The 26,704-nt window shown below is 38.9% G+C and overlaps 2 protein-coding genes across 3 annotated transcripts in view; one reads left to right on the top strand and one right to left on the bottom strand.

Moving 5' to 3' along the window:
• Window positions 1–491: 491 nt before the first annotated feature.
• The window catches only part of LOC111319312 (HBS1-like protein), a 41,465-nt gene continuing 15,252 nt past the window's right edge, over window positions 492–26,704 (bottom strand). Inside the window, exons 12-21 of one of the 2 annotated variants that reach the window (XM_088743891.1) lie at window positions 26,197–26,343; window positions 25,930–26,004; window positions 25,353–25,470; window positions 24,624–24,692; window positions 23,705–23,809; window positions 17,929–18,019; window positions 17,315–17,423; window positions 5,883–5,983; window positions 5,206–5,350; window positions 492–733 (exon numbers count right to left, since the gene is read on the bottom strand). In XM_088743891.1, the coding sequence (XP_088600017.1) occupies window positions 725–733; window positions 5,206–5,350; window positions 5,883–5,983; window positions 17,315–17,423; window positions 17,929–18,019; window positions 23,705–23,809; window positions 24,624–24,692; window positions 25,353–25,470; window positions 25,930–26,004; window positions 26,197–26,343 (969 nt within the window). In that variant the 3' untranslated portion in view covers window positions 492–724. Of the gene's footprint in view, window positions 734–4,339; window positions 4,600–5,205; window positions 5,351–5,882; window positions 5,984–17,314; window positions 17,424–17,928; window positions 18,020–23,704; window positions 23,810–24,623; window positions 24,693–25,352; window positions 25,471–25,929; window positions 26,005–26,196; window positions 26,344–26,704 lie in introns of those variants that run through there. The other variant, XM_088743890.1, reaches the window with a different exon arrangement.
• Window positions 18,989–23,708, top strand: LOC111333020 (uncharacterized). The gene is made up of 4 exons (XM_088743892.1): window positions 18,989–19,066; window positions 20,541–21,197; window positions 22,394–22,512; window positions 22,997–23,708. The coding sequence occupies exons 2-4, from the start codon at window positions 20,602–20,604 to the stop codon at window positions 23,296–23,298; spliced, it is 1,017 nt and encodes a 338-aa protein (XP_088600018.1). The 5' UTR covers window positions 18,989–19,066; window positions 20,541–20,601; the 3' UTR covers window positions 23,299–23,708.

Below are 26,704 nucleotides of genomic sequence, written 5' to 3'. Positions count from 1 at the left end.
AGGGTACAGCTACACGCAGGCTTCTAACCTCTCCATCAATCTGACACCAAACTCAGACCCATCGAGACTTTGACAGTCGCTTAGGTTTTCCTGCAATTGAGGACGCTCAAACTTATTTCTCACAGTTTTCTCATCATTCATCGGGCAAGCTCATATCATTCGCGCTTCGAAAGAAACATTACTTCCTCCTCGCGAAAGTTTGAGGCCTTGAGAAACGCGAGCCAGCAAAAGATCTACAAGGGATACTGAGCAAAGATAATTATTAGCGCCAGATCACTTACAGATCTTCCGCTAGCTCGTCCTTGCTTGTGGCCTTTACCTTACTCGTGGGCGAAGAAACACAGGTTCGGGGCATGCTCGTAGGCCCATTTCTCATTGACTTCTTGTGATATCTGGGTGAGAGATACGGGGGCAAAAAGACTGCGCTGAACGTTTACGTGAGCCACTCAATATTCAGTTTAGTCAAGAAAAGCAAAAGTAAAGACAATTCATTTCGTTTATAATTCTCTTTTATGGACGTATCACCGCACAGCGATGAACCTTAGTCTCAAAGACTTTTTTAAAAATCTTTCCAATTTACTTAGATTTCATCTCTGGAACAGCAGCAAAATAGTGTGGAGCGTTCTGAAATCCGTTCCATTTCCTGGAGCATTCATGCCCTTCCAGTTTCTCGCAGTGCTATCATAGGAGGATAGTCGCTCGATGGACTCGTAAAAGCTCTGTTCTATAAAATCTGTGGAAACACGGGCAAGAAACACACCATAAGCGATGGACGCCATACTAAGTAGTTCGAACAATATATGGCCAGGCTTTAAAAGTAAATTTATAAAGATCATTGCATATAATTTTTGGGCTCGTTCACCCTTTAACTTCAAAGATCTGATTGTTAACTTCCGAGCTGCTACACATTTCCTTGTAAAATAATGACTAGAAATTGTTATAAGATCAAGATAACAACAACCTGATAACTTTGAGTATTCTCATTACCTGTTTACTAGATAATGTATGGATATCAGAGGGAGAAGTTGCATGTTGATCACTCCTGGGAAGATAGAGAGGCACTGACTACGACACCGTTAACCTTGTTTGGGTGGAACTTATCACTTAATTCACGGGAATTCTTCAAAAAGACGTCGTTTACCAGTAGTCACCCGTAACTAGTGAAAACAATTCTCATAACAAAAAAAAATTTCAACATAGTGTTCATTGCTGTTCGTTTGAAAGATTACCTTTCTTTGTTTAGGCACACTAATTAATGTCAACGAAGAACACTAAAGGGTTAAATTTCTTGAGGTATAATGGAGATTTCAAGGCCCAAGACCTACCTCTGTTACAACAACCGTGGCTATGGTCTCGCCGCTGTAGCGCAGCATAAATCTACATTCAAAGATCTTTGTGGTCTTTGTATAATTCAACACAAATGGGTTTGTAGTAGGTGGATAACAACCTCTGCATTTTGAATTCTTTGTTAAATATCTGAAGAGGTGATGAGGCATAATAAGAAAAGTTAGAACAATTTTAAATTGAGTGTGCAAAAAAAATCAGCTCCGAATAAAGATTAATAGTTCATTACTTGTTTGGAAGCGTTTCATTCTGCCAGGAAGCCTCAAAATCGCTCGTTTGGGGCTTTCAAAGTTCGGCGGTCAATTCGGCTCGGTCTCCATAGTGAAGAAATGCGACAAGGCAGGCAGCTTAGGCATCCAGATCGCGGTAGTTACGAAAACGAATACAGTACTATAATCTATCATTTGCACTGCTTACAGTAATATAACTATCGTACGATATATCAAGCCTAATTCACATGATCCCTTCCTTATTTGGTTCAATTAGCGCGTGCAAAGTACATCAGCTGATAAACTGTGCACTAAGTTCAATTTACTGAGAATTGATGCAATCTATCACGTAATCATTTAACTAATTCCTTTTACAATTAATATTTGACTTATTATTAATGAGCAACTAACTTATTCCCCGACAGATCTTCTGATTGGCTATCGTGATTACTTTGGTTTTGGTTTTATAGCACTAGAAATACAATGTTATCACTTGAGGTTTAAACAAACCACTTGTGATCAAAACGCTCAAACATCGTTTGCAGGCAAACAGCACAGTGCTCTTCCATCTTTAACTTAACTGTGGTTTCAGCATTAAAAAAAACGAGTGTTGTTGTTGATCCCCCCGAAGGGCATTTTTCCCGTGTCCATCGTTTTCTCTGAAATAACATGTGCCAATTGGTACACACTATTTTCTCTCCTGCTTAGAAAAGAGCAAAAATGCCTTTAGTCACTTGCTCGACACAAACATTGTGAACAAAGTGCAGAAATGGTAGACCATGTTGTGATTTCGTTTTAAACAAGAGACCCATTCCTCAGTCTTTTTATAATACTTGGGGAAGCTCTCTAAAGAGAGGCGAAAGGGTGGAATTTTCAGTAGTTTTAAGTGACAGAGACATGACCCCTTCTGCTGTGTCTTGAAAATAATTTACCCTATAATGCTCTTCAGCTTTTGACGAGGTGAACTGTCTAAGTGCCTCAAGACTCTTGTCCTACAGAAAAAACCCTAATTTATGAACACAAAAGCAAATGGGTGACACCCGACTTTCTACAATATAGCCCTTATTCCAGTTCCTTGTGCGCGGTTTAGTTGGACAGCGGTATCCTATGGTTGCGTAGGCGAAAGCGAGGCTGTCGGGTCAAGCTTCCCTGAAGATTACTAGCAGAAGTGTAGAAAATATTATATCACTGTTAAGGTTTAGCTAAAACATAATGGTTAGACACTGAATAGCCTTTGGCGACAGAGTTAGAGTGAACAAATTAAAGTCATCAGAGTCCACAAAATTGAGAGAGTCAATAGTGTGAATACAATATTTAGAGTCCATACCTGACAATCGAAAGATTAATATTAATATGGTCTTGAGTCGACGATGGGATGGACGCGACACGAGGACAGCAAGTCAACAATGCCATCTCATCAAGGGAACCCTGCATACACAGCTGAGATCCGACAATATAATCTTTTCAGTTCTTAACGTACGTGACAATACAAAAGACGATAAACATCTCAAACAAATGATAAAAAACTTGAAATCAAAACCTTTCCTCGCAGAAATGTCTTCATAGACGCCATTAAAAAATAAAGCTGTGAGGAAATTTTTTTCACTGAAGGAAGAGAGTATTCTACAGTTTAAATTGGCGACTTTTGCCGAAAAGGGCCGCTAAATTTGCAAAGGAAGCAAGCTGGGAAATACGATACCTTTAGTTTTTCAACAGAATGATGGAACGGCAGAATATTTTTAAACGCAGAATGACGTAGTCTCAAAAAAATGTTTTTGCAATAAAATAGTAACTTATTTCCAGTTATGGAGACGATTTCCTTTAACCCTTTAACTCCCAAGATCTGATTTTTATTTCTCCCCTCTAGCTGCTACACATTTCCTTGTAAATTAGTTACAAGAATTCGGTGTTTGATCAAGGTAACTTCTGACTGAAAAGATCGAGTATTCCCAATACCTATTTGCTGGAGAATGCATCGATAATACAGGAAAAAATTACTTGCTAATAACTTCTGGGAGTTAAAGAGTTCGAATCTTTCAGCTTAATTTGAAGCACAGAATCTTCAGAGAAAAGTTTGTTTCCCTGCCCTCTTGAGATTCTCTAATTTAGTAGCGTTCTTGATGTCCTCCTCCTGAACTTCATCGTGCTCAGTTGTATGCAAAGGTGTTGTAACTAACAAACGTAAGTTAAAAAGTTGCGATCGCGAGTTATAAGTTTTATAACTATCGGTAGTAAATAACTTGCTATCGTGTGACATTGGTTTCGTGATTCGGAGAAAGTACACCATAGTTTGTCAGTTTTTTCCACACTTCCACACCTCTGGAAGTGTAAAAGAAAAGGAATTGTTGGCAAGGGTTTTCACATTTCTCAGACCCCTCGCGACTTTCCCAGTAGCTTCGGTTTTCCTGCACTTATGGAAGTTCACATTTTATTCTCATAGATTTCTCATTATCCAGAAGACAGGCCTCCATTACTAGCGCTTCGGCGGGAGCGTTCCTTCCTCGAGTAATTTGGAGACCTTGAGAAACGCGAACCAGCAAGAGGTCTACGAGGGGTAAAGCAAAGATAACTATTAGCGCCAGATCCCTTGCAGAATTCCGCAATCTCGCCTTGTTTAAGGCCTTTAACTTACTCGAGGAGAAGAAACACGGGTTCTGGGCCTGCTCGTAGGCTTATTTCCCATTGACTTCTTGTGATACCTAGGTCAGGGACACGGGGGCGAAACGACTACGCTGAACATTTGCGTTAGCCACTCATCATTCAGTTCAGTGAAGAAAAGCAAAAGACAAGACAATTCCTTTCGTTTATAATGCTCTTTTACATATCACCGCACAGCGATGAACCTTAGTCTCAAACAATTTTTTCAAAATATTTTTCCAATCCATTTAGATTTCATTCCTGGACAGCAGCAAAATGGTTCGGAGCGTTCTAAAATCCGCTCCATTTCCTGAAGCCTTCATTTCTTTCAGTTTCTCGCAGTGTTCATGACCATTGGTAAGGAGGATAGTTGCTCGATGGACTCGTAAAGCTCTCTGTTCTATAAAATCTGTGGAAACACGAGCAAGAAACGCACCATAAGCAATGGACGCCATACTACGTAGTTTGAAGAATATAGTCAGGTTTTAAAAATAAATTTATAGAAATCATTGCGTGTAACTTTTGGGCTCGTTAACCCTTTAACTCCAGATCTGATTGTTAATTCTCCCTTCTAGCTGCTACACATTTCCTTGTAAAAGAGTAACGAGAATTTGGTGTAAGATCAAGATAACAACTATCTGATAACTTTGAGTATTCTCATTACCTGTTTACTGGATAATGTATGGATATCAGAGGGCGAAGTTACATGTTGATCACTCCAAGAAATAAAGAGAGGCCCTGACTACGACACCGTTAATCTTTAGGGATAGAACAAGGGTGGAACTTCTCACGTAACTCACGGAAATTCCTCAAAAAGACTTCGTTTACCAGTAGTCACCCGTAACTAGTGAAAGGAATTCTCGTGACAAAAAAAAAAAATTTGGACATAGCGTTCATTTCCGTTCATTTGAAAGATTACCTTTCTCTATTTGGGCACACTAATTAAAGTAAACGAAGAACACTAAAAAGTGAAATTTTGTGAAGTATAATAAAGATTTCAAGGCCCAAGACCTACCTCTGTTACAACCCCCGCAGCTATGGTCTCACCGCTGTAGCGCAGCATAAATCTTCCAAGATCTTTGTAGTCTTTGTATAATTCAACACAAACGGGTTTGTAGGTATGAATCACAACCTCGGCATTTGAATTCTTCGATAAACACCTGAAGAGGTGGAGACATGATAAGAAAACATTAGAAAAATTTTAAATTGAGTGTGTTAGGGAACTTGGAATTGCTATGTGATTAGTCCACAAAATTCGCGCCTTTCTCTCAAACAATCAGATTCAAAACTTAGTCGTCGCGTTTTCCCGCGTTTTCAACATTGTTTTCACATTGTTTTCACATTGCGTTCTTATTGGCTCCTCGTGATATTGCCTTATGTTCTAAAACTTCTATTTTAAATTAGAGGGGGAAATGGGAAGGGTAATATGGGGTTGTAAAGGAGGGGTATACGAGGGTAAGCAAAATACTCGCAGCCACACAAATGATTGTAAATAGTGTGGATGTGTCATTTCTTTGATATGGGTTACACCATGCAATAATTGTAATATCGACCTCGTTGCTATGGGGCTGCACTAATTTGAATATTGACTTAAAGTCAATAGCAACAAGTTGTTGCTATGAGGATTACTTTTCCATGTGGTAACTTACAAAGGCTTCTGTGGGGGAATTTTGTCCTTCGTAGGATCCTTACCTGGGTTTCTTTTTTAGGATTTCTCCTGTACTCTTGTGTAAAACGCTACAAAGCCTGTGAATGGTGGCCGGTTCATTTAACGTTTTGTAGTGGAACAATACCTGCCGACAGACGATAAAGTCCAGTATAACAGCTGGCTTTTCTTACCAAGCAAACAGTCTTAGTCATACACGAGTCTAAGAAGGGCCTAGCTCACCACAGAGTCCTCAGTCGCTCACTATTAAACCACCGTGCCGCAATATTCATACGTTTCTAAAGCTCAGTTTTTCGTGTTAGGACACAGGTATTTCCTTTGCCCCGTTTATGCGACAACACGATCACCATCTTCCTTTCATACACTTGTAGTGGCTATCTTAACAGCTATGTTTTACTCGATATTTGCCGGCTATAAGGATGTCAGCTATCTGGATAAGAGAAGTAAAGGTGAGAATTATGGCCTGGATCACCCACAACCGGAAACATGTCTGTATGGACGCTGTTACCACAACCTAGTAATTTTTGGTTGATCATTGTAACCTCTTGGCGCAAGATCATCGAAAGACCGGTCAAGAAAAAGAGAAACATGAAAAACAAAAGAAATAGGAAAAATGTACAAAATCGGCTGAGTCGTGAGTCGACAACGTCACCAGAGTGCAAAAAATCGAAAGAATCGTAAAATCGACAGAATCGGAGTGGACAAGATCATCAAAAGACCGAGCAAAAAAAAAAAAAAAAAGAGAAAAAGGAAAACAAAAGAAAAAGCAAGATAAATTTACAAAATCGGCTGAGTCGCATGTCGATAAAATCACCAGAGTTTTCAAAATCCATTGCGTCGTCAAAACCAGAATCGGAGGGAGTGGATAAGATCATCAAAAGACCGGGCAAAAAAACAAAAGAAGAAAAAAAGGAAAACAAAACAAACAGCAGGATAAATTTACAAAGTTGTTGAGTCGTCTGTCGACAGACGACAAAACAATTTGAGTGTTCATATTCCATTACGTCATCAACCAGAATCGGAGTGGATAAGATCATCAAAAGACCGGGCGAAAAAAAAAAAAAACAGGAAAACAAAAGAAACAGCAGGATAAATTTACAAAATCGGTTGAATCGCCTGTCGACAAAATCACAAGAGTTTTCAAAATCCATTGCGTCGTCAAAATGGATAGAATCCGAGTGGACAAGATCATCATAAGACTGGGTACAAGCAGCTGGCAATTAACGAAAACAAATACACAGACAGGGAAAGTGGACAAAATCGACAGACTCCTCAAAATCGACAGAATCGCAGTGGAAAATATCATCAGAGTCCACAAAATCGACAAAACTAGAGTGGACAAAATCATCACACCCAACAAAATCGACAGAGTTAGAGCAGACAAAATCGTCAGAGTACACCTAATCCACAGAGTCGATAGAGGGGACGAGAGCCCAGGACACCAAGTCAACAATACCATCTCAGCAAGGACAGCGTGCATACCCGAGGTGGAAGGAAGAGAGTTAAGAGAGCCTCCACATTGACAAGGTTATGAAGAACCGAGAAATTCAGCAAAGGCGGGCTGCACGAAAACGTTCAACATTGAAGGGAAAGTTCACTTCTGAATGGTGGAGGAGGAAACCTAACTGGGCCCACGTAGCCAAAACTCACCTGTACCCAAAGAAAAGAGATAAAAGTATTTTCTACCACAAAGATCTGAAAAACATAAGAGAAATCTGCTGGAAGACTCTGTTCAAACCAGATTCAGAAGAAAAAGATAAAAAAAACATTCTAATAGATTAGTGGTAAAAAGAAGGTTTAGGTACGCTGTTGGTGAGGATGGTCGTACGGGATGTAAGTGTTACGTTGTAAAAGTTATTTTTTGACCGTACAGAAAATGAAGTAGTAACTGCATTTCCATACTTGTTCTGAACTCTTAGTAGACTAAGATTAAGCTGAGATGGTATTTTTTTTCCCTTGTATGACCCTGTCAGTGATAAACTCATAGTGGCCTATTTGCTGATGCAATAAAAGTAAAAAAGTTTCTTCACTACAGCAGATACAATCCAAGGACAATTTATGAACCATGTCACGTGACATTAACAGACTTTTTATTTGTAATGACAGCTTCCTAGTTTCAGTTTCCAGTTCAGTGGCTCCTCTGCATCGACATTCAAGACAACTGATCCTATCGAAATGCTTTTTACCCACATGGAATTACATTAAAACCTTTTAAAATATCGAGCGCCATGCAAGCCTTCTTAGAATTACAAAGTCTACAAGAGAATGTGGGCAACTAGGCGAGTTCCCTCCTGACTTTGCAAACTGAATAATTTCGAACGGCGAGGCTGGCGCTTTTCTGATCTTTAATCAAACAAGTTGTTTCAATCTCAAATCGAAAAGCATCGCTGCGTAAGTGCTGCATTACACTGTCTACTAATTGTAGCGACTGCAAGTTTTGCTATCCTCGCGTTGAACACGACATAAAATCTTCGCAACCCCGAGAAACGGCGATTTCGGGTCACATTTTCCTTTCTCCCCGTTTTTCAGAGGTTTGAGATACAACGATCACGGCGAGAGAACATGGTGTTTCTAACAGTGTAGCATCACGGAACAGGCAGAAATAGCTATTTTGCGAGTCGTTTTCTTGCATTATTTTAAAGAAGTCAGTTCTAGAAGGCTTCAAAACTTACCAGCAATTATCTAATAAAATAAAGGGACAGCTATAGAACTGCCTTTCTTTACTTGTGGGATTACCCTCGACATTTTCTAAATTGTGTTCGCTTGGTCTAAACTCTGGATGATCTTTGGCTACATCCACCGTGTAAAATCAAGTTTTCCGAATGTCCGATCAACTTCTTTAATGATAAAAACCGGATCCATTGCGATTCCTACACTCTTTCAGAAGCATTTAGAAAACATAACATCCAATTGGCTGAAGTACGTAAATAAGCAAAATTTTCATATGACAAAGCAGTTCGATCTTCCTCCGCTGCCTTCTTTATGCGTGTAATTCATCGAACAACTATTCGACCACAAGGATAAGATAGTCTTTTGACTCACAAATAATTCCCTGGGCCAGCCAGAAGCAGAATGGTAATGAAATTAAAAGAAAAAACAGTAAAAGTGTACAAAATCGCTGGATTCTTCTGTCGATAAAATCTTCAGAGTTCGCAAAATCGACAGAATCGGAGTGTATGAGATCATCAAAAAACTGGGCAAAAAAAAAAAAAAAAAAAAAAAAAAAAAAAAAAAAAAAAGAAGAAGAAAGGAAAAGAAACAGGAAAAATGTAGAAAATCGGCAGAGTGGTCTGTCGACGAAGTCACCAGAGTTTTAAAAATCCAGAGCGTCCTTAAAAATCGACTGAATCGGGTGGACTAGATCATTAAAAGACTTGGCAAAAGAAAAAATAAACAAACGAAAAAAAAAAAAAGAAACAGCAGGATAAATTTACAAAATCGGCAGCCATCGTCGACAAAATTACCAGAGTTTTCAAAATCCACAGCGTCGTCAAAATCGACAGAATCGGAGTGAATAAGATCATCAAAAGACTAGGCGAAAAAAATAGAAACAGGAAACCAAGAGAAACCGCAGGATAAATTCACAAAATCGGTTGAGTCGCTTATCAAGAAAATCACCATCCTCGGAGACCCAGGGGCAGTGAGTCGATTTCAAGTTAAGGGCAGAAGAGCCCCTGGGGACATTGTCTTACAAGACTAGTTCCAAACGGTCGCAGTCGTTCTGGCATCTGATTGGTGCCAGAAAATCTTTGTGTTTTTCTGCCCAATCAGAGTGAAGTGTCGTTTGGAGTCCTTTCGTGTGTTTTAACACGCACTTATACAACAAGCTCTGTTGCACGCTATGTTTGTCTCGGCCGTGCGACGAAGCTTTGCCCGAGGTGAAAAGTTTCAGTCTCAGCATGCAATGTAAGAGAAATCGATCAGATTGTCCGCGAAATCTTACCAGAAATTATACTGAATACTTTCGCAGGTATCACAAGAGAACGTGTTCAAAAGTTTGCGAGGTTCGTATAAAACATAACGGTTGCAGGCATTGATATGTCGCTTTAAACGTTACATGAGATGTAAGCTTAAAGCTTTCAAGACTTTTTGTGCAATTTGTTGTGAGTGAAACTTTTCCAATCCCGTGAAGTTATTTCGTCGCACGGGCCACGCAGGTATGTCAAGCAACTGGCGCTTATGCTTGCGCAGCTTTCTGTGCGCGCCAAACTCTAATCGTTGCCTTTTAGTAAAGTCTTTACAATATGGCCAAACTTGCAGATAACGTCAAGTACGTGGACGACCTTCAGCAAGCGCTTAAAGAAAGCTTAGTTGTGTTTCCGGTTATCTAATTAAAATCTGAACAAAAACTAATCATCGAGAACATCGTGGAAAGGAGATATGTTTTCGGACAGTTACCGAAGGGGTTTGGAGAAAGTTTAATCTTTCAACTGCTGCGTTGTGTTCAAATTCTTGAGCTCGAAAGGCCACGGATTCTCTTCTAGTCCCTTGGTCATTGTCATTTCACCTCTTTTATCGATTGTTGAAGACCAAGTTAATTACCTTTGATCATTTGGAATCGATGCTGCTTTCATCGGGGAAAACAAAACCAAAGACCAAGAAATATTGGATGGAAAGGGCGGGCTTGCTTTATTGTAAATGTCAGCTTAGTACAGGGTTATCTACCCACATCTAATAAACAAAAGTTTCCACGTTTAGCTTTTATTTTTAATTTTTCAAGCGACGATTAGATTAAATTTTGGCCGGGCGTGCACAAAAAAATGCGTAAGCGCCAGTTGCTCGACATACCTGCGTGGCGCGTGCGACGAAATAGCTTCACGGGATTGGAAAAGTTTCAGTGACAGCAAATTATACAAAAAATCTTGAAAGCTTTAAGCAAACATCTCATCTAACGTTTAAGGCGACATATCAATGCCTGCAACCATTATGTTTTATACGAACCTCGCAAACTTTTGAACACGTTCTCTTGTGATACCTGCGAACGTATTCGGTATAATTTCCGGTAAGATTTCGCGGACAATCTGATCGATTTCTCTTACATTGCGTGCTGAGACTGAAACTTTTCACCTCGGGCGAAGCTTCGTCGCACGGCCGAGACAAACATAGCGAGCAACAGAGCTTGTTGTAGATGTGCGTGTTAAAACACACGAAAGGACTCCAAACGACACTTCACTCTGATTGGGCAGAAAAACACAAAGATTTTCTGGCACCAATCAGATGCCAGAACGACTGCAACCGTTTGGAACTAGTCTTGTAAGACAATGTCCCCAGGGGCTCTTCTGCCCTTAACTTGAAATCGACTCACTGCCCCTGGGTCTCCGAGGATGGAAAATCACCAGAGTTTAAAAACTCCATTCCGTCGTCAAAATGGACAGAATTGGAGTGGACAAGATCATTAAAAGAACGGGCAAAAAAAAAAAAAAAAGAAAAGAAAGAGAAACGGGAAAACAAAAGAAACAGCAAGATAAATTTACAAAATCGGTTGTGTCGCTAGTCGACAAAATCACCAGAGTTTTCAAAATCCATTGCGTCGTCAAAACTAGAATCGGAGTGGATAAGATCATCAAAAGACCTGGCAAAAAAAAAAAGGAGAAACAGTAGGATAAATTTACAAAATCGGTTGAGTCGCTTGTGGACAAAATCACCAGAGTTTTCAAAATCCATTACGTCGTCAAAACCAGAATCGGAGTGGATAAGATCATCAAAAGACCGGGCAAAAAAAAAAAAGAGAAACAGGAAAACAAAAGAAACAACAGGATAAATTTACAAAATAGGTTGAGTCGCTTGTCGACAAAATCACCAGAGTTTTCAAAATCCATTGCGTCGTTAAAAACCAGAATCGGAGTGGATAAGTTCATCAAAAGACCGGGCAAAAAAAAAAAAAGGGAAACAGGAAAACAAAAGAAACAGCAGGATAATTTTACAAAATCGTTTGAGTTGCCTGTCCACAAAATCACAAGAGTTTTCAAAATCCATTGCGTCGTCAAAATGGATAGAATCGGAGTGGACAAGATCTTCAAAAGACCAGACAAAAAAAGAGAAACAGAAAAAGAAAAGAAACAGGAAAAATGTGCAAAATCGGCTTAGTCGTGAGTCAACAAAGTCACCAGAGTTCTCAAAAAAAAGAGAAAGGCCAAGAAAAGAAACAGCAGGATAAATTTACAAAATAGGTTGAGTCGCTTGTCGACAAAATCACCAGAGTTTTCAGAATTCATTGCGTCGTCAAAACCACAATCGGAGTGGATAAGATCATCAAAAGACCGGGCGAAAAAAGACCGGAAAGGAAAAGAAAAAACAGACCGGAAAGGACAAAATCATCTTAAGATTGGGTTATTAGTAGCTTGGCAATGAACCAAAAAAAAAAACAGAAAACGAAAACAAGACAGAAAAAGAAAAAGACAGAAAAAGTGGACAAATCGACAGAATCGCAGTGGAAAATATTTATCAGAGTCCACAAAATCGACAAAACTAGAGTGGACAAAATCATCACAACCCACAAAATCGACAGAGTTAGAGCAGACAAAATCATCAGCGTACACCTAATCCACAGAGTCGATAGAGGGGACGAGAGCCCAGGACACCAAGTCAACAATACCATCTCAGCAAGGACAGCGTGCATACCCGAGGTGGAAGGAAGAGAGTTAAGAGAGCCTCCACATTGACAAGGTTATGAAGAACCGAGAAATTCAGCAAAGGCGGGCTGCACGAAAACGTTCAACATTGAAGGGAAAGTTCACTTCTGAATGGTGGAGGAGGAAACCTAATTGGGCACATGTGGCCAAAACTCACCTGTACCCAAAGAAAAGGGATAAAAGTATTTTCTACCACAAAGATCTGAAAAACATAAGAGAAATCTGCTGGAAGACTCTGTTCAAACCAGATTCAGAGGAAAAAGATAAAAAGCATTCTAATAGATTAGTAGTAAAAAGAAGGTTTAGGTACGCTGTTGGTGAACATGGTCGTACGGGATGTGAGTGTTACGTTGTAAAAGTTATTTTTGACCGTATAGAAAATGAAGTAGTAACTGCATTTCCATGCTTGTTCTAAACTCTTAGTAGACTAAGATTAGGCTGAGATGGTATTTTTTTCCCCTTGTATGACCCTGTCAGTGATGAACTCGCAATGGGCTATTTGCTAATGTAATAAAACGGATTTTTCTTCTGTTACCAGACTGATGGTTTAGAGTTCAATTTGTTAATTTGGAGAGTATCCATTAATGACTCCGACCACTTAGTTATAGGTCGCAATCGCTAGTTGTAAGTCGCGATCACGAGGGCACCTAGAAAATTAACGAGGTACCCAGAAACGCATGAGAGCGGAAAACACTTTAGCTACGGTAAATCATCGCACAGGTTAGTTGTTTTTGTTAGAGAGAAATCTTTCATTTAATAGCGTAATCGAAGCGGCAAACTGGATGGCATGCGTAAACTCCCTTACCAAAACTTTATTGATTCAAGTTGATCATTGCGATCTTTCATACTTGGATGATTACCGTCAGGAAACTTCTAGTTCTAAGCTCTTTGCCAATAGCGAGTGTTTTCAGGTATGCTATTTTAGCTCCTTATCTCATAGCTTTGAGAGGATATCGACCATGATCAACATTTTGAAAAAATTCCTTCACAATCACTACAGCAGATACAATCCAAGGACATATAATTGATGAAGCATGTCATCAATTATATCATCAAAGGCTGTTAATGTCGCGACATTAACAGCCTTTCGCATTTGCATATGAACTGACAGCCTCCTAGCTTCAATTTCCGGTTCAGTGGCTCCTCTGCATCGACATTCAAGACAATTGATCCTATCGAAATGCTTTTTACTCACATGGAATGACATTAAAACCTTTCAAAATGTCGAGCGCCATGCAAGCCTTCTTAGAATTACAAAGTCTACAAGAGAATGTGGGAAACTAGGCGAGTTTACTCCTGACTTTACATACTGAATCATTTCGAACGGCGAGGCTGACGCTTTTCTGATTTTTAATCAAACAAGTTGTTTCAATCTAAAATCGAAAAGCATCGCTGTGTAAGTGCTGCATTACACTGTCTACTAATTGTAGCGACTGCAAGCTTTGTTATCCTTGCGTTGAACACGACATAAAATCTTCGCAACTCCGAGAAACGGTGATTTCGGGTCACATTTTCCTTTAATAATAATAACAATAATAATAATAATAATAATAATAATAATAATAATAACGAATTTTTATACAGGATTGAAAACCCATCAGTGTGTAACACTGTTGTCCTTGGGGTCCTGTCAAAATAATAAATAAATAAATAAAATAAAACTTAACAAGATATAATCATTGATCTTAAGGTCTAGAAGAGCATACAATAAAATAAAATGCTCTGAAAAAGGATACCTATAACCACGTTTAGATCGAATTTAACTAAAATAATCTCGCAATTTGTTCTTAAATTTCAGTCTCGAATCTAACGACCTTAGTTCAGCAGGCAGGTTGTTGAAAGTCTTTGCTCCTTGGTAATAGAAGCTCTTTTTACCAAATTCTAAACGTACTTTGGGTAATTTCACTGATATACCGTTATTCCTAGTGGCCTTAGAATGAACCAGTCTTTCGAAGTAGTTTTTAAAGGGTGTGCAAACATTATTCAGGAGACAGTCGAAAACAAACAAACAGCTTTTACGCTTGATCAAATTGTTCACGGATGGGGGATTAAAAGAACTATTGCCAATAACTTTAAAGCCTCGTCGTTCGATGTTCTTTATCATTTCCTTTCGGTAATCCGGAAAGCTAAGACCAAGTGTTCCGCAATAGGTAAAAATAGGTGCGATCATAGTGTTATATTTCTCCCTGTTTTTCAGAGGTTTGAGATACAATGATCATGGCGAGAGAACATGGTGTTTCGAACAGTGTAGCATCACGGAACAGGCAGAAATAGCTATTTTGGGAGTCGTTTTTTGGATTATTTTAAAGAATTCACTTGCATAAAGGCTTCAAAACTTACCAGTAATTATCTTATAAAATAAAGGGACAGCTATAGAACTGCCTTTCTTTACTCGTGGGATTACCCTCAACATTTTCCAAATTGTATTCGCTTGGTCTAAACTGTGGATGATCTTTGGCTACAGCCACCGAGTAAAATCAAGTTTCCAAATGTCCGATCAACTTCTTTAATGATCAAAACCGGATCCATTGCGATTCCAAAACTCTTTCAGGAGTATTTAGAAAACTTAACATCCAATCGACTGAAGCATGTAAATAAGAAAAATTTCTATATGAAAAAGCAGTTCGATCTTCCTCCGCTGCCTTCTTTATGCGTGTAATTCATCGAACAACTATTCGACCACAAGGATAAGATAGTCTACCGACTCACAAATAATTCCCTGGGCCAGCCAGAGGCAGAATGGTAATGAAAACAAAAGAAGAAAAAGTAAAAGTGTACTAAATCGGCAGAGTCCTCTCTGTCAACAAAATCATCAGATGAGAAGGTGTAGTCTGATCGTCCGGGTGAGTGTAGTCCTGAGAAGGACTGTTTTCGGTGTTAGTGACTGAAGTTTCGACAACCTGTGCGGATGTCATCATCAGAGTCAAGTGAATGATTGTTGTCAGTAGAATCATCAGATTGTTGTCAGTAGAATCATCAGAGTTCGTAAAATCGACAGAATCGGAGTGTGCGAGATCATCAAAAGACTGGGCAAAAAAAAAAAAGAAAGAAACAGCAAAGCAAAAGAAACAGGAAAAACGTACAAAATTGAAAGAGTCGTTTGTCGACTAAGTCACCAGAGTTTAAAAGTCCACAGCGTCGTCAAAAAATTGACTGAATCGGCATTAAGAGACTTGGCAAAAAGACAAACAAACCAAAAAAAAAACAAAAACAAGTAACAAAAGAAATGGCAGGATAAATGTACAAAATCGGCTGCGTTGTGCACGCATAAAACGGTACGACAACAGAAACTTGAACACGCGTACTTGCAATTACGAAATAGACTTTACAATCTTGAACGAACGTTGTACGGTTTCGAAAACTAAAAGGAAACAAAGGAAATTACAACTATAAATACGAAAAAGGCTAGACAAACAAGAAACAAACCAAAAAAAACTTACGTTTGTGTCCTTACAATATAAACGATGACGTTAAACGGGCGTTGATACGATTCCCCACTTCGATCGAGCACATGTATTTTTAACTCGCAGCGCCTCTCGGGATCTAGCTAATGAGTGCGTGACATCACGCATAACGGCAGTAACATGCATCGTGAGTCGACAAAATCACCAGAGTGTTTAAAAATCCACAGGGTCGTCAAAATCAACGGAATCGGAGTGGACAAGATCATCAAAAGACTGGGCGAAAAAAAGAGAAACAAGAAACCAAGAGACACTGCAGGATAACTTTACAAAATCGGCGGAGTGACCTGGTGACAAAGCCACCAGAGTTCTCAAAATCCACACCGTCGTCAAAATCGACAGAATCGGAGTGGACAAGATCATCAAAAGACCGGGGAAGAAAAAGAGAGGCAGAAAAAAAAGAAAAAAGAAAAAAAAAAAAAAAAAAAAAAAAAGAAACAGGAAAAATGTACAAAATCGGCTGAGTCGTGAGTTGACAAAGTTACCAGTTCTCAAAATCGACAGAGTCGTCAAAATGACAGAATCGGAGTGGACAAGATCATCAAAAGATTGGGAAAAAAAAAAGAAAGAAAAAAGGAAAACAACAACAACAACAAAAAACAGCAAGATAAATTTACAACATCGGTTGAGTCGCTAGTCGACAAAATCACCAGAGTTTTCAAAATCCATTGCGACGTCAAAACCAGAATCGGAGTGGATAAGATCATCAAAAGACCGGGAAAGAAAAAGAGAAAGAGAAAAACAAAAGAAAAAGGAAAAATGTACAAAATCGGCTGCGTCGTGAGTCGACAAAGTCACTAGAGTTCTCAAAATCGACAGAGTCGTCAAATCGACAGAATCGAAGTGGACAAGACAATCTAAAGACCGGGGGAAAAAAAAACAGAGAAGCAAACAAACAAAGGAAACAGCAGCATAAATTTACAAAATCGGTAGAGTCGCCTGTCGACAAAATCACCAGAGTTTTCAAAATCCATTACGTCGTCAAAATGGACAGAATCGCAGTGGACAAGATCATCAAAAGACCAGGCAAGAAAAAGAGAAACAGAAAAACAAAAGAAACAGCAGGATAAATTTACAAAATCGGTAGAGTCACTTGTAGACAAAAACACCAAAGTTTTCAAATCCATTGCCCACGATCGACATTTCTAAAAAATTGGTGGTAGGCCACAAATTCTCAAGTCGTCACGTTATAGTTCGATGTTGAGAGTCAGTGGAAACCGCTCGTCAGAGAGATTCTCTTTTCAAGCTCAATGCTGAATTTTTTTTGCAGAAAATCGTTGCCCCATCCAACAGGTATCTAGGTAAATTCACTGAGAAATCTTCGTAACATAGTTTGATTTGTAAAAATTCCCGATAGCTACTCACCATGAATCCCTTAGTGATAGGAACACGAATGTTAAAAACTAAAATACGAGCTTTCAATTTGGTGGTACATTTGATCGGCGAGCGGGGTGGACACAAAACAGTTCCCAATCTAAAAAAATAAATAAATAAAAATAATAATTAAAAAAAACAAGAAACATGTAATGACTAGGACCTTGAGTTCCGTATTAATAACCAGAGAAGGCAATCATCTTGCGTGGTCGAAAATGACTGATGTACAACGCTCTGCGAGAACGTTATCCAGCAAGCAGCAGAAATAATGATATTTTGGGTCATTTTCTGCGACGCGCAAGATAACCTTCAGATGGAACCAACAGCAATGTAAGTGAATGGCTAATGATAGACGAAATGGATAAGGATTGAAAACAGCCAAATAAAAAAACTTAGCAAACATTTTTCAAGATGTAAAAACCATTACAGAATTCGTTTAATGTAAGAAATTGTAGGAAGGCGGGCATCAGATTTTCTGCTATCGTTATCCAACCAAGTGTTTCACTTTGAGTTTGTTAGTGTTTCACTTTGAGTTACAGTCTTCTAGTTTCAACAGTTCAACTGGTGCCTACATGAACTGGGTTCCACAGCCCACCCATACTTACCCGACATGCATCATGTCTAAGCCTGACAGAATCAGTGTCGACTGATCGCCGGCGCACGCCAACTGCACAGGCTCTTCATGTATGCTTAGACCTGAGTGGGAATGGTAAACAAAGATATAGGGTCATAAAGCTTTCCTCTGAAAAATGAACGTCTCCTAATAGTTAAATAGTAGTTTAGTAACTGCTTGAGATGCTACAAGTGAGCGATATCTGATAAAATTTAAGCAATCAAAGAAGTAATCAAGTGAAATTGTTCAGATTTACTAACACTTCTTTTCTGGGAGAGGATCATCTAGTGAATTACCTCATCTCTCTCAAAATTTCCGTCGTTTTTGTTCACATTAGATATCAATCCTCTTTACTGTCGGTCGTACATTTCTTACAATCTCAGCTTTAAGAATTCGGGTTTAAATTACGATATACGATATTCCCTTTGTGATATTTTTCTTCGTTTTTATCGCCTTTCTGCTTTGAAAATGTAACGATACCTTCAGGAAAAATATTTCGTTAATCACTCCAAGGAGTGGAAGGGTAAATTAAATTTTCACTGATAAAACAACACCAAGCTAAACAAAAATACAGAGAAGATTCCCGAACAAACGGTACAAATTTTGGAGCGAGTATTAATTTCAAGACTGTACCATTTATTAATCACTGGCGTTAATTGCAAGCAGTATTTTAGACAAGGTCTTTTACCTTTCAATCATTAACTAATTAAGCCTCCTAGACTGTTTTGGTTTGTTTGTTTTTCATTTGGTTTTAAGTTTTCCTGTACAAAACATTTGGAAATGATCTTCAACTAAATGATTCTAAAAACAAGACCAGCCAACAACATACTTGCATTAATAATCAACTATTCAGTAATTTGAAGGTATTGGTGTATTTTAGCGCATATTTACAAAAACAATGCCCAATAACCACGCCGCTGCTTCATTAGTTGAATGTAATTATCAAATCAAAGAAACGAATTTCGGCTTTATTTGTTTAAAAATCCGACCACAGCATACGCGATAGTTCTTAGTTCGTTACTTCTCATTTTGCCCATCTGATTTCACCATAGCAACATCTCAGAACAAAACAACTTGATCTAAAGAAAACGAAGTTTGTTACAAGGTGTAAGGCAAACGAAGTACTACAGGTATGAAAATGTGACATACACAAAGTCTTAAAATAGGATTCAATTACATGAGTCTATTGCAAGGTTTTCCCAGTTTCGTTACGATTTTAAACTGATATAACACCGGTTCTTAAAGAGCATCTAAGCAGAATTCGTGATACTCGGTTCATTTTAAATTTCATGGCCAGATGCAGGTGCAAGAGGCGAGGAAAAGTGTGAGACGACTGAAACGCTCTGGGAAAATAAGCAAAAAAAAAAAAAAAGCTTGAAAATCACTTCAACTGGAACCCGTGAAACCACAATTTAAATGAGCTAGTTCGCAATATTTGGGTATGCTTTAAATAATTGCTTTGTAAAATCTCCACCAATTAGAGAAAGCATAAAGATATTCACGGCTTAAAGGAAAAAAACCCAAATAAAATACAGTGGAACCCTGCTAAAACTTGAACTCCCAAGGGAAACGAAAAAACAGTCCAATATACGGGAGGTTCAAGTCGTCGGGATTGGTGTTGAATTTTAATTGTCCTGTTATTAATTAGTAAGGAATTATGCACAATCAACAGTTATTTTGGTTCAAATTAGTCAGAAATAACTGATCAAAACGGAGCAAAACGAATTGAAAACGGAAAAGTTGATCAGACTAATCGAAAGTGAATTATGCAATATAGCGGAGGTCAATAACATAGAGAGTGAAGGGGTTGCGATCACTGTCGTTTTCCACGGTAGAAAAAGTAAGTCAAGAAAAATGTTCCGTAAAAATTGGAAACATAAGGAGAATAACGTGACAGAATGAGGAATTTTGGCTTGCAGAAGTATAAAATGTACTGAAAAACGCGCTTGGTTTGAAAGTAGGCGTTGAATCGAGATTACCTTATTATAGGAATATAGCGAAGCATGTTAATAACGCGAAGAAAATTTACGCGTCATAAAATTAACGCGAATTTTCCAAAAGTTATGTTTACATACATTTAATTAACGCGAATTTCCGTGCGGTATGTTGCATAATTAAGACGTGAATTTAATATTTTTCGCACTCATTTCGTTAGAAAACAACAACGGCCAACAACAAAATTTGCTCTCTATTTCCGGTAAAAACATAAGAAATGAAATGAGATGACAAAAATGCGATATACATTTTGCGCAAGAAAGTTGAAGAAGTGAGTTATCTCCTCAGAGAAGACGATCCCTACACTGATGAATCTAAGGACATTTTGAACTTAATATTAAAGGATGATGCGTCAACCGACTGTGACGGTGACGTAGAGGAATTGTGGCTTTGCTTATAATAAAGGTGTCTTTAAATAACGATGCTTTTAATTAACGTCATTTTAATTAACAATGAGGTAATTTAAGATACATAAAATTAACGCGAATTTTTGAAATTCGCGTTAATTACATGCATTGTTAATTTCCTATAATAAGGTATACCTCAGGCTAAGTATTTTTTGACAAGGCAGTATGGTCACAGCAATTAACGACAATTCTGTATTTTCAGGTCATTCAGCAACTAACTCTCGTGTTCTCGATAACAGTAACTAGGGCTCTTAATTACAGCCATGCCAACGATTCATCAAGCGATAATTCGCCGTAATCAACAACAAGTACGTCTCCTAGCAAATGTGGGATGCAACGTCAATAAACTTGATTCACGCATGCGTACGCCACTACACCTTGTCTGCGATCTTGACAATGAATTCTTAAGGGTGTCGTTGGGGCGTATCTTGCTACGACATGGGGCCGGAGTGGAGCATAAAGACGAATCCGGCATCTCAGTTTTTAGTTACTGCTGTACAAAACAGTGCATTAAGTTAGTTTCAGTCATGATAGAGGAGAGAGAGATTCCGTGGCTTGATAAAGACATCCATGGAAACACAGCTCTGCATCATGCGTCTGCTTCAGGAAATCAAGTGATAACAAAAAGGGTTCTTGAACAGATGAGGAAATACGGCTTGGATATTGATCAGAGAAATGACTTGGGTGAAACTCCACTGATATTAGCTGAAAGACTGGGGCATGTCCAGTGTGCACAGTCACTCAGAGAAAGTGGTAAAGCGAGCACTGCTGCACGTGATGATCACGCGTTTAAAAATGCTGACGAATGGAGAAGAACGAGAACAACACGTGCATCCCAGAAGCTATCACCTTACTTTAGGTACTCCAGTTTGTCTACAATAGTAGCGCACGATTGGGTTACAGCAAAACCAAAACTAAAGTAACGGCCCATCAGAAAGAAAAAAAATTTCAAAAGGAGCCAATGAGAATTCGAAGAAGAAACAAGCGAACTGCACCTGCGCAGGAAAACACGAGTGACCAGCACAATAATGTTCATGTTTCGCACCTGATTGGGCGAGAGGGTATGAGTTTTCTCGACCAATCAGAGTGTGTGGTATAGAAAAACCACAGCAGTCTCGGTATACTTTCGAAACTTGATTCAAAATTAACTTTTATCAGATACTAAACGGAAGTTGCGTGACACGATACTTACGCACTAGCGGTTAGGTAAAAACTGAAATAAGAGACGCGAGGATTAGAGTGTTTGGTTTTCTAGAGAGAGTGTTGGAAGTTGCGACGTGGTGAATGTCGATGAAAAACAATAAAACTACGATTTGAGGATTGAGATTAGAGTGTGACCTCACAAGTTCGGTACAATTTGGATCTCAAACTGTAGCCTTATGTAGTCTCAATGAAATGGGCAACCTGATTGGTTGCGAGAAATGCAAGTCACAAACGTTATTGTAACCTTTTATAACAACGTTAACTGTTTCACTCCCAAGATCTCATTAATAATTCTCCTTGGTGTCTTCCATATAATTCTTATGATGTTCATTTGGAGAATTTGCCATTGGATCAACAACTAATCTCTTAATCGATATTGTAAGGAGAAATTCTGTCTTGGTCGCCCATGGGAGTTTAAGGATTAATGGTTACGTAGTCTCACCCGGTAATAGGTTAAGCCTATAGTTAACAACTATTCACCGAAGTGGAGGTGGTTAGTGGTGGATATTTACCGAGCCGCGGAGCGGCGAGGTAAATATCCAGCGCTAACCACCGACACTGAGGTGAATAGTTGTTTTAGTATATACTAAAACAGTGAGATAATAGACACCACTAAAACTTGATTTGAGTGATTTCTTCGCTTGTCACGGATGCAAACCGGGACGCCATTTTTTTCCGAGTTCCTCGGAGGCAAATAGCAAAGGATATTCTGAGTTTGACTAGCCAATCAGAGTGCGCCTTCAACGCTATCCACTGTTTCAGCATAACTAATAGTGGTTATTGGCAGAAATCAGCGTAGTTCCTGGTTCATTTAAGATAACATCAATGCTGGTTTGGGTTCTCTTTGTTTAGTGCAAAGTTCCCAGAAGTGGCAGAACAGCTCACAATTACTGTCCACAATGAAAAACCATCGGCATTTCAGGCGATAACGCCGGTACAGGATAAACCCAAACAGCCTCGAGTACGCAATGGTAAGTGATACCGTGTTTAAGTTCTCTTTTCAGATTGAAAAACGGAATAAACCAGGTAGTATCACCTAAAGTGAGGTGAGGTGATCAGAGTTTAGTTTGTCAAAAGGACTAGACACCGTAGTATTGCGAAGTTCAGAGTAAATAATATCTATGTTAACGGTAGCAATATTGGTTTGTTTATAATGCATCGGTAGAAAATTATAAATCGCTTTTCGACGATGTTGTGAAGCCAAAGTAATCACTATCGCCAATCAGAACATGGTTAAATAACACAAGGAGCCAATCAGGCTAGGCCTAAAGCGCGGGAAAACGCGGATGACCAGGCATCGATCAGACTTGTTTGATTGGTTGAGAGGATGGCCCAACTTTTCTGGACCAATCACACAGCGAAGTAAACAGAACTAATAAACTCCCGGATTACTTTCCGCGCTCAATTCAAAAGTGCTCTTTAGACAAAGTATAACTATAGTTGGTTTGTTCATAGGAACATCAGTGACAAAAGACGCTTTGCCGACTCTGTTAAAATTACAAAAAGAACAACAGATGGACACTTTTCGCCCTGCTGCCAAGCCTTCACCTTGTACAGTCCAAAGCACAGAAGAGCCCTGGGACTGCCCTGAAGAGGACAATTGTCAGTTGAAAGTTGATCAAATTGTTCCAAGATTGAAGAGAAAGGCTTTCTCATATGCTGGGCTGCCTGTGCTAGCCCAACAACGAATAGCCTTAAGGATTAAAAAGCATTCTGCCCAGCGCATGACGGTTTCTAAAACCGTCATGGAGGAATAACATGCTCCAACATGATAAAAGCGTCTAGCCAAACATCTTAATATCCTTTAAGGTGGAATTGAATCAACACAAATCTAGAAAACAGACAAATTAATTCCTAATCATTGAACTGAGAAGTGTACAACCTCTGTTCGCTTCTAGTGAAGCAACAGTTGGTCACAGAAATATAAAATTGAGCCTCAAAAGTATCACTGGATTGCGCTGGTTTATTACCGCTCTGTGGTTAGCCAAGAAATCTGGCGCCAAGTTCTCGACCAATCAACTTGCGTCCCATTGGCTGCTTGAAATGCTCTCCTTTTCTGATTGGCCATTGCGACTTCCCTCAATCACTAAATCAGTCAATCAAAATGCGCTCTTCCTTAATTTTGTCACGCAACCATTATTTGTAAACTAAGTTTTTGCTCACCTTTCACCTGTCCTTGCACTCCTGCTGGCATAACAACAATCTTGTCACCAACATGAAGTCTACCAGCTTCCAGTTTACCAGTTACGTTTATTCCTGCTCCCATTCCTGAAGTACACGAAAAACTGTTTTCAGTGTTCCAAGATTGTAATAAATTTAAAGGGTTGAAGGTTTTAATGAAACCAGACGTTACTTTTCCTATCTATGTGCCTAAAGCATTCAAAATGACGAAAACTATGAGTATTTCTGCGAGACATGTTGTGAGGCTCTCAAATCATGGGTGTTACTTGGTGTTGTTGAATCAAACCTAGCTGTTTTGGTGTTGTCGAGGACACAATGGTACCTTGGTCGGTCAGAGGTCTGGGTCCGAGACCTGGCTACTTTACTCTCACGGTTTCTTTCTCTCCGACCCGGAATATATATAAGTACCGGCAAAATTTCAGGGAAACCTAACAAAACTGAGGGATTGATAACGATGGACTGACATCCCATACAGTGGGAGTACTTCCACTCACTTTGGACTGGTTATTTACTCGAAGTCTGACCTAAACCGCGGTTTTACGCAATCAGTGGGCTTCGTGCTATCTTTACAAGAGGGTTGATTGAATTAACTAAATTCCCTTCCACTGTTAACTTCGGCCCTCTTGACGCTGATCACAAATATGAATGCTCAGATGAAAGATTTAGCTAAATTGAGGATTGTTTTGGACGCGCTTTTTACAACAACGGCAAAACGTTGTTTAAATAATCAGACCTTTTTCTCCTATATGCTTTAGAAATCGGCATAAGATCAAGCAGTAATGGCGATTTTCTCAACTTTCACGGTAGGACCGTTCTAAAAAAACTAGCTCAAACCAGCTTTCATTGTCAAAGAAATAGCTAAATATCACGTTTACTCTGGACCACACAAAGTAAAACTTACCTTTATAAATATCTGATACACAAAACCTGAATGGCTTGTCCAAATCCCTCTTTGGAGGCCTAAAATTGTCTATTGAAAATAAAAAAATTTTTAAGTTCCAGAACTGAATATATTTGACACTTTGTGACTGGTACCATCATTTCTTCATCGTAACAAATATTGATTCTTCAAACAAATGACATTTTGAAAGAACAAGCTGGCTTTTCTATCGTTCACACCCTTTCATCTTACTTATCACAAACGATGCTTTTGATATTGACTACTGACCTTGGCAATGGCAGGATTCTCAACACATAAATCAATTTCCAATTGGGTGTCGAACGCAATCCGGGATTGCTTTGGTCTTTCTTTACTTCGCTGCGCGATTAGTCAAGAAAACTCGCGCCATTCACTCAACCAATCAGATTTAAAACTTAAGCCAATTGCGAATTGACCACTCACGTTTGCCCGCACTTCCCACAGTTTGCCGTATTTTTACCTTAGATTCTCATTGGTTCTTTATGATATTTCCTTTCTTCTGATTAGCCGATGAGGAAACTCTTGTTTTGGTTTAACAACAATCAATCGAACTACACCCTGGTAGATAGCTAAACTATCCAAAGATGGTAAAGCGTCTGACAACCAAATCAGTACTGGTTGGGTTTTACACCCCAGAGAGGATTTACTCATTCCTATGTTCTATGCTTTTTACCAATGTTTAAAATATTTCTTTAAGAACTGCTATTATACCTATTCTGTCCAATAAGGAGGGTCCATTATACCAGGCGCGCAGCAGAGGCTCTTGGGAAGACCCTGTTAAATTCTCACCAGTGAGACCACTACAGGGAACGTATACTACATCAGACTCCTATCAAGGAGGAAAAATTGTTATGAGACTTTCTAGTTCTCTAGGGTTAATAATGCACAAAAAATTTAGCATTTAAAGGTTATGCATGCCACTCCTGTTCCTCATAGATTAGGTTTTTTTTTTTTTTTTTTTTTTTTTGGATAATCAAACTTTGTGTGAATTTTTAGTTTTTGAGATAAATAGTCCTTTAATGTATATAGATATGCCTAGCTATATAGTTTATTGATTATTAATTTTTTTCGTTTATATAGTACATTTTTCTAAAATTCATTTGTCAACTGTTGTTAACACGAGCCACCGGCTCGGAAGATTGGGCAACCACTTCCTAAATTATCAACTTTAAATAAATTATCATCATTATTATATATATTATTCCAGAGAGCGAGTGAAATAAAACCCAGGGAGGGGAGGGAGGGAGAGATAACACAGTTTGCGTAACTTGTCCCGAGATGAACATACCTTAAACCCAGCCTGTTTCAGGAAGTGCTTGAGCTTTCCTGTAATATGATTATACCTGGCTTCTGACCAGTCAACCTGAACACAAAACATTGAAAATATTTAAACTATTTGTATAAGATGTTACTGTGCATTCACCGAAAAATGAACAATTTGGAACGTTTAAGACATCAGTCAAGCTAGTTTCATGAAGCATCGTTAATGGAATCCTGTGCACTAAAGAAAAACTTTTCTTTTTTTTTTTTCCTTTTTTTTTATATAACTACTTACATTGTCAAGTTTGTTGACAGCCACGATGACCTGCGTGACACCCAGTGACCTGACAAGCAGCGCATGCTCTCTTGTTTGTCCTCCAGCTTCAAATCCTGCTTCAAATTCCCCAGTGCTGGAGCCAACCACCAACACAGCGACGTCAGCCTGAAATCAAACCCCAGAACATCAGCTTGACAGATAACTGAACATAAGAATAACATTCCACTAATTTATTCATGTTTTTCTCGTTGCCATGTTCCCACCAATAACGTAGCTCCATTTTCTGCCTTTAAATGCACCCACAACCCACAATTCCTCTATTCGCTCTGACGAAGGGCTAACGCTCAAAACGTCAGCTTTTGTAATCGTTACGGTGGCTAATTTACCATTTCAACTTTGTTGATATATCCAAATTATTTCGTTACTCCCACCGACGCAGCCCCAAACAGTTTCTTTCGAAACTATCAGCCTTTATTCAGATAACTGAAGGGACAACAATTTTCCTCTTAACTCTTCACACTCAAAC

Source organism: Stylophora pistillata, chromosome 13 (assembly GCF_964205215.1).
Source record: "Stylophora pistillata chromosome 13, jaStyPist1.2, whole genome shotgun sequence".
Taxonomy (NCBI): domain Eukaryota; kingdom Metazoa; phylum Cnidaria; class Anthozoa; order Scleractinia; family Pocilloporidae; genus Stylophora; species Stylophora pistillata.
Note: the sequence above shows the minus strand (reverse complement) of the source record. Positions and strands in the feature narration are given on the sequence as shown.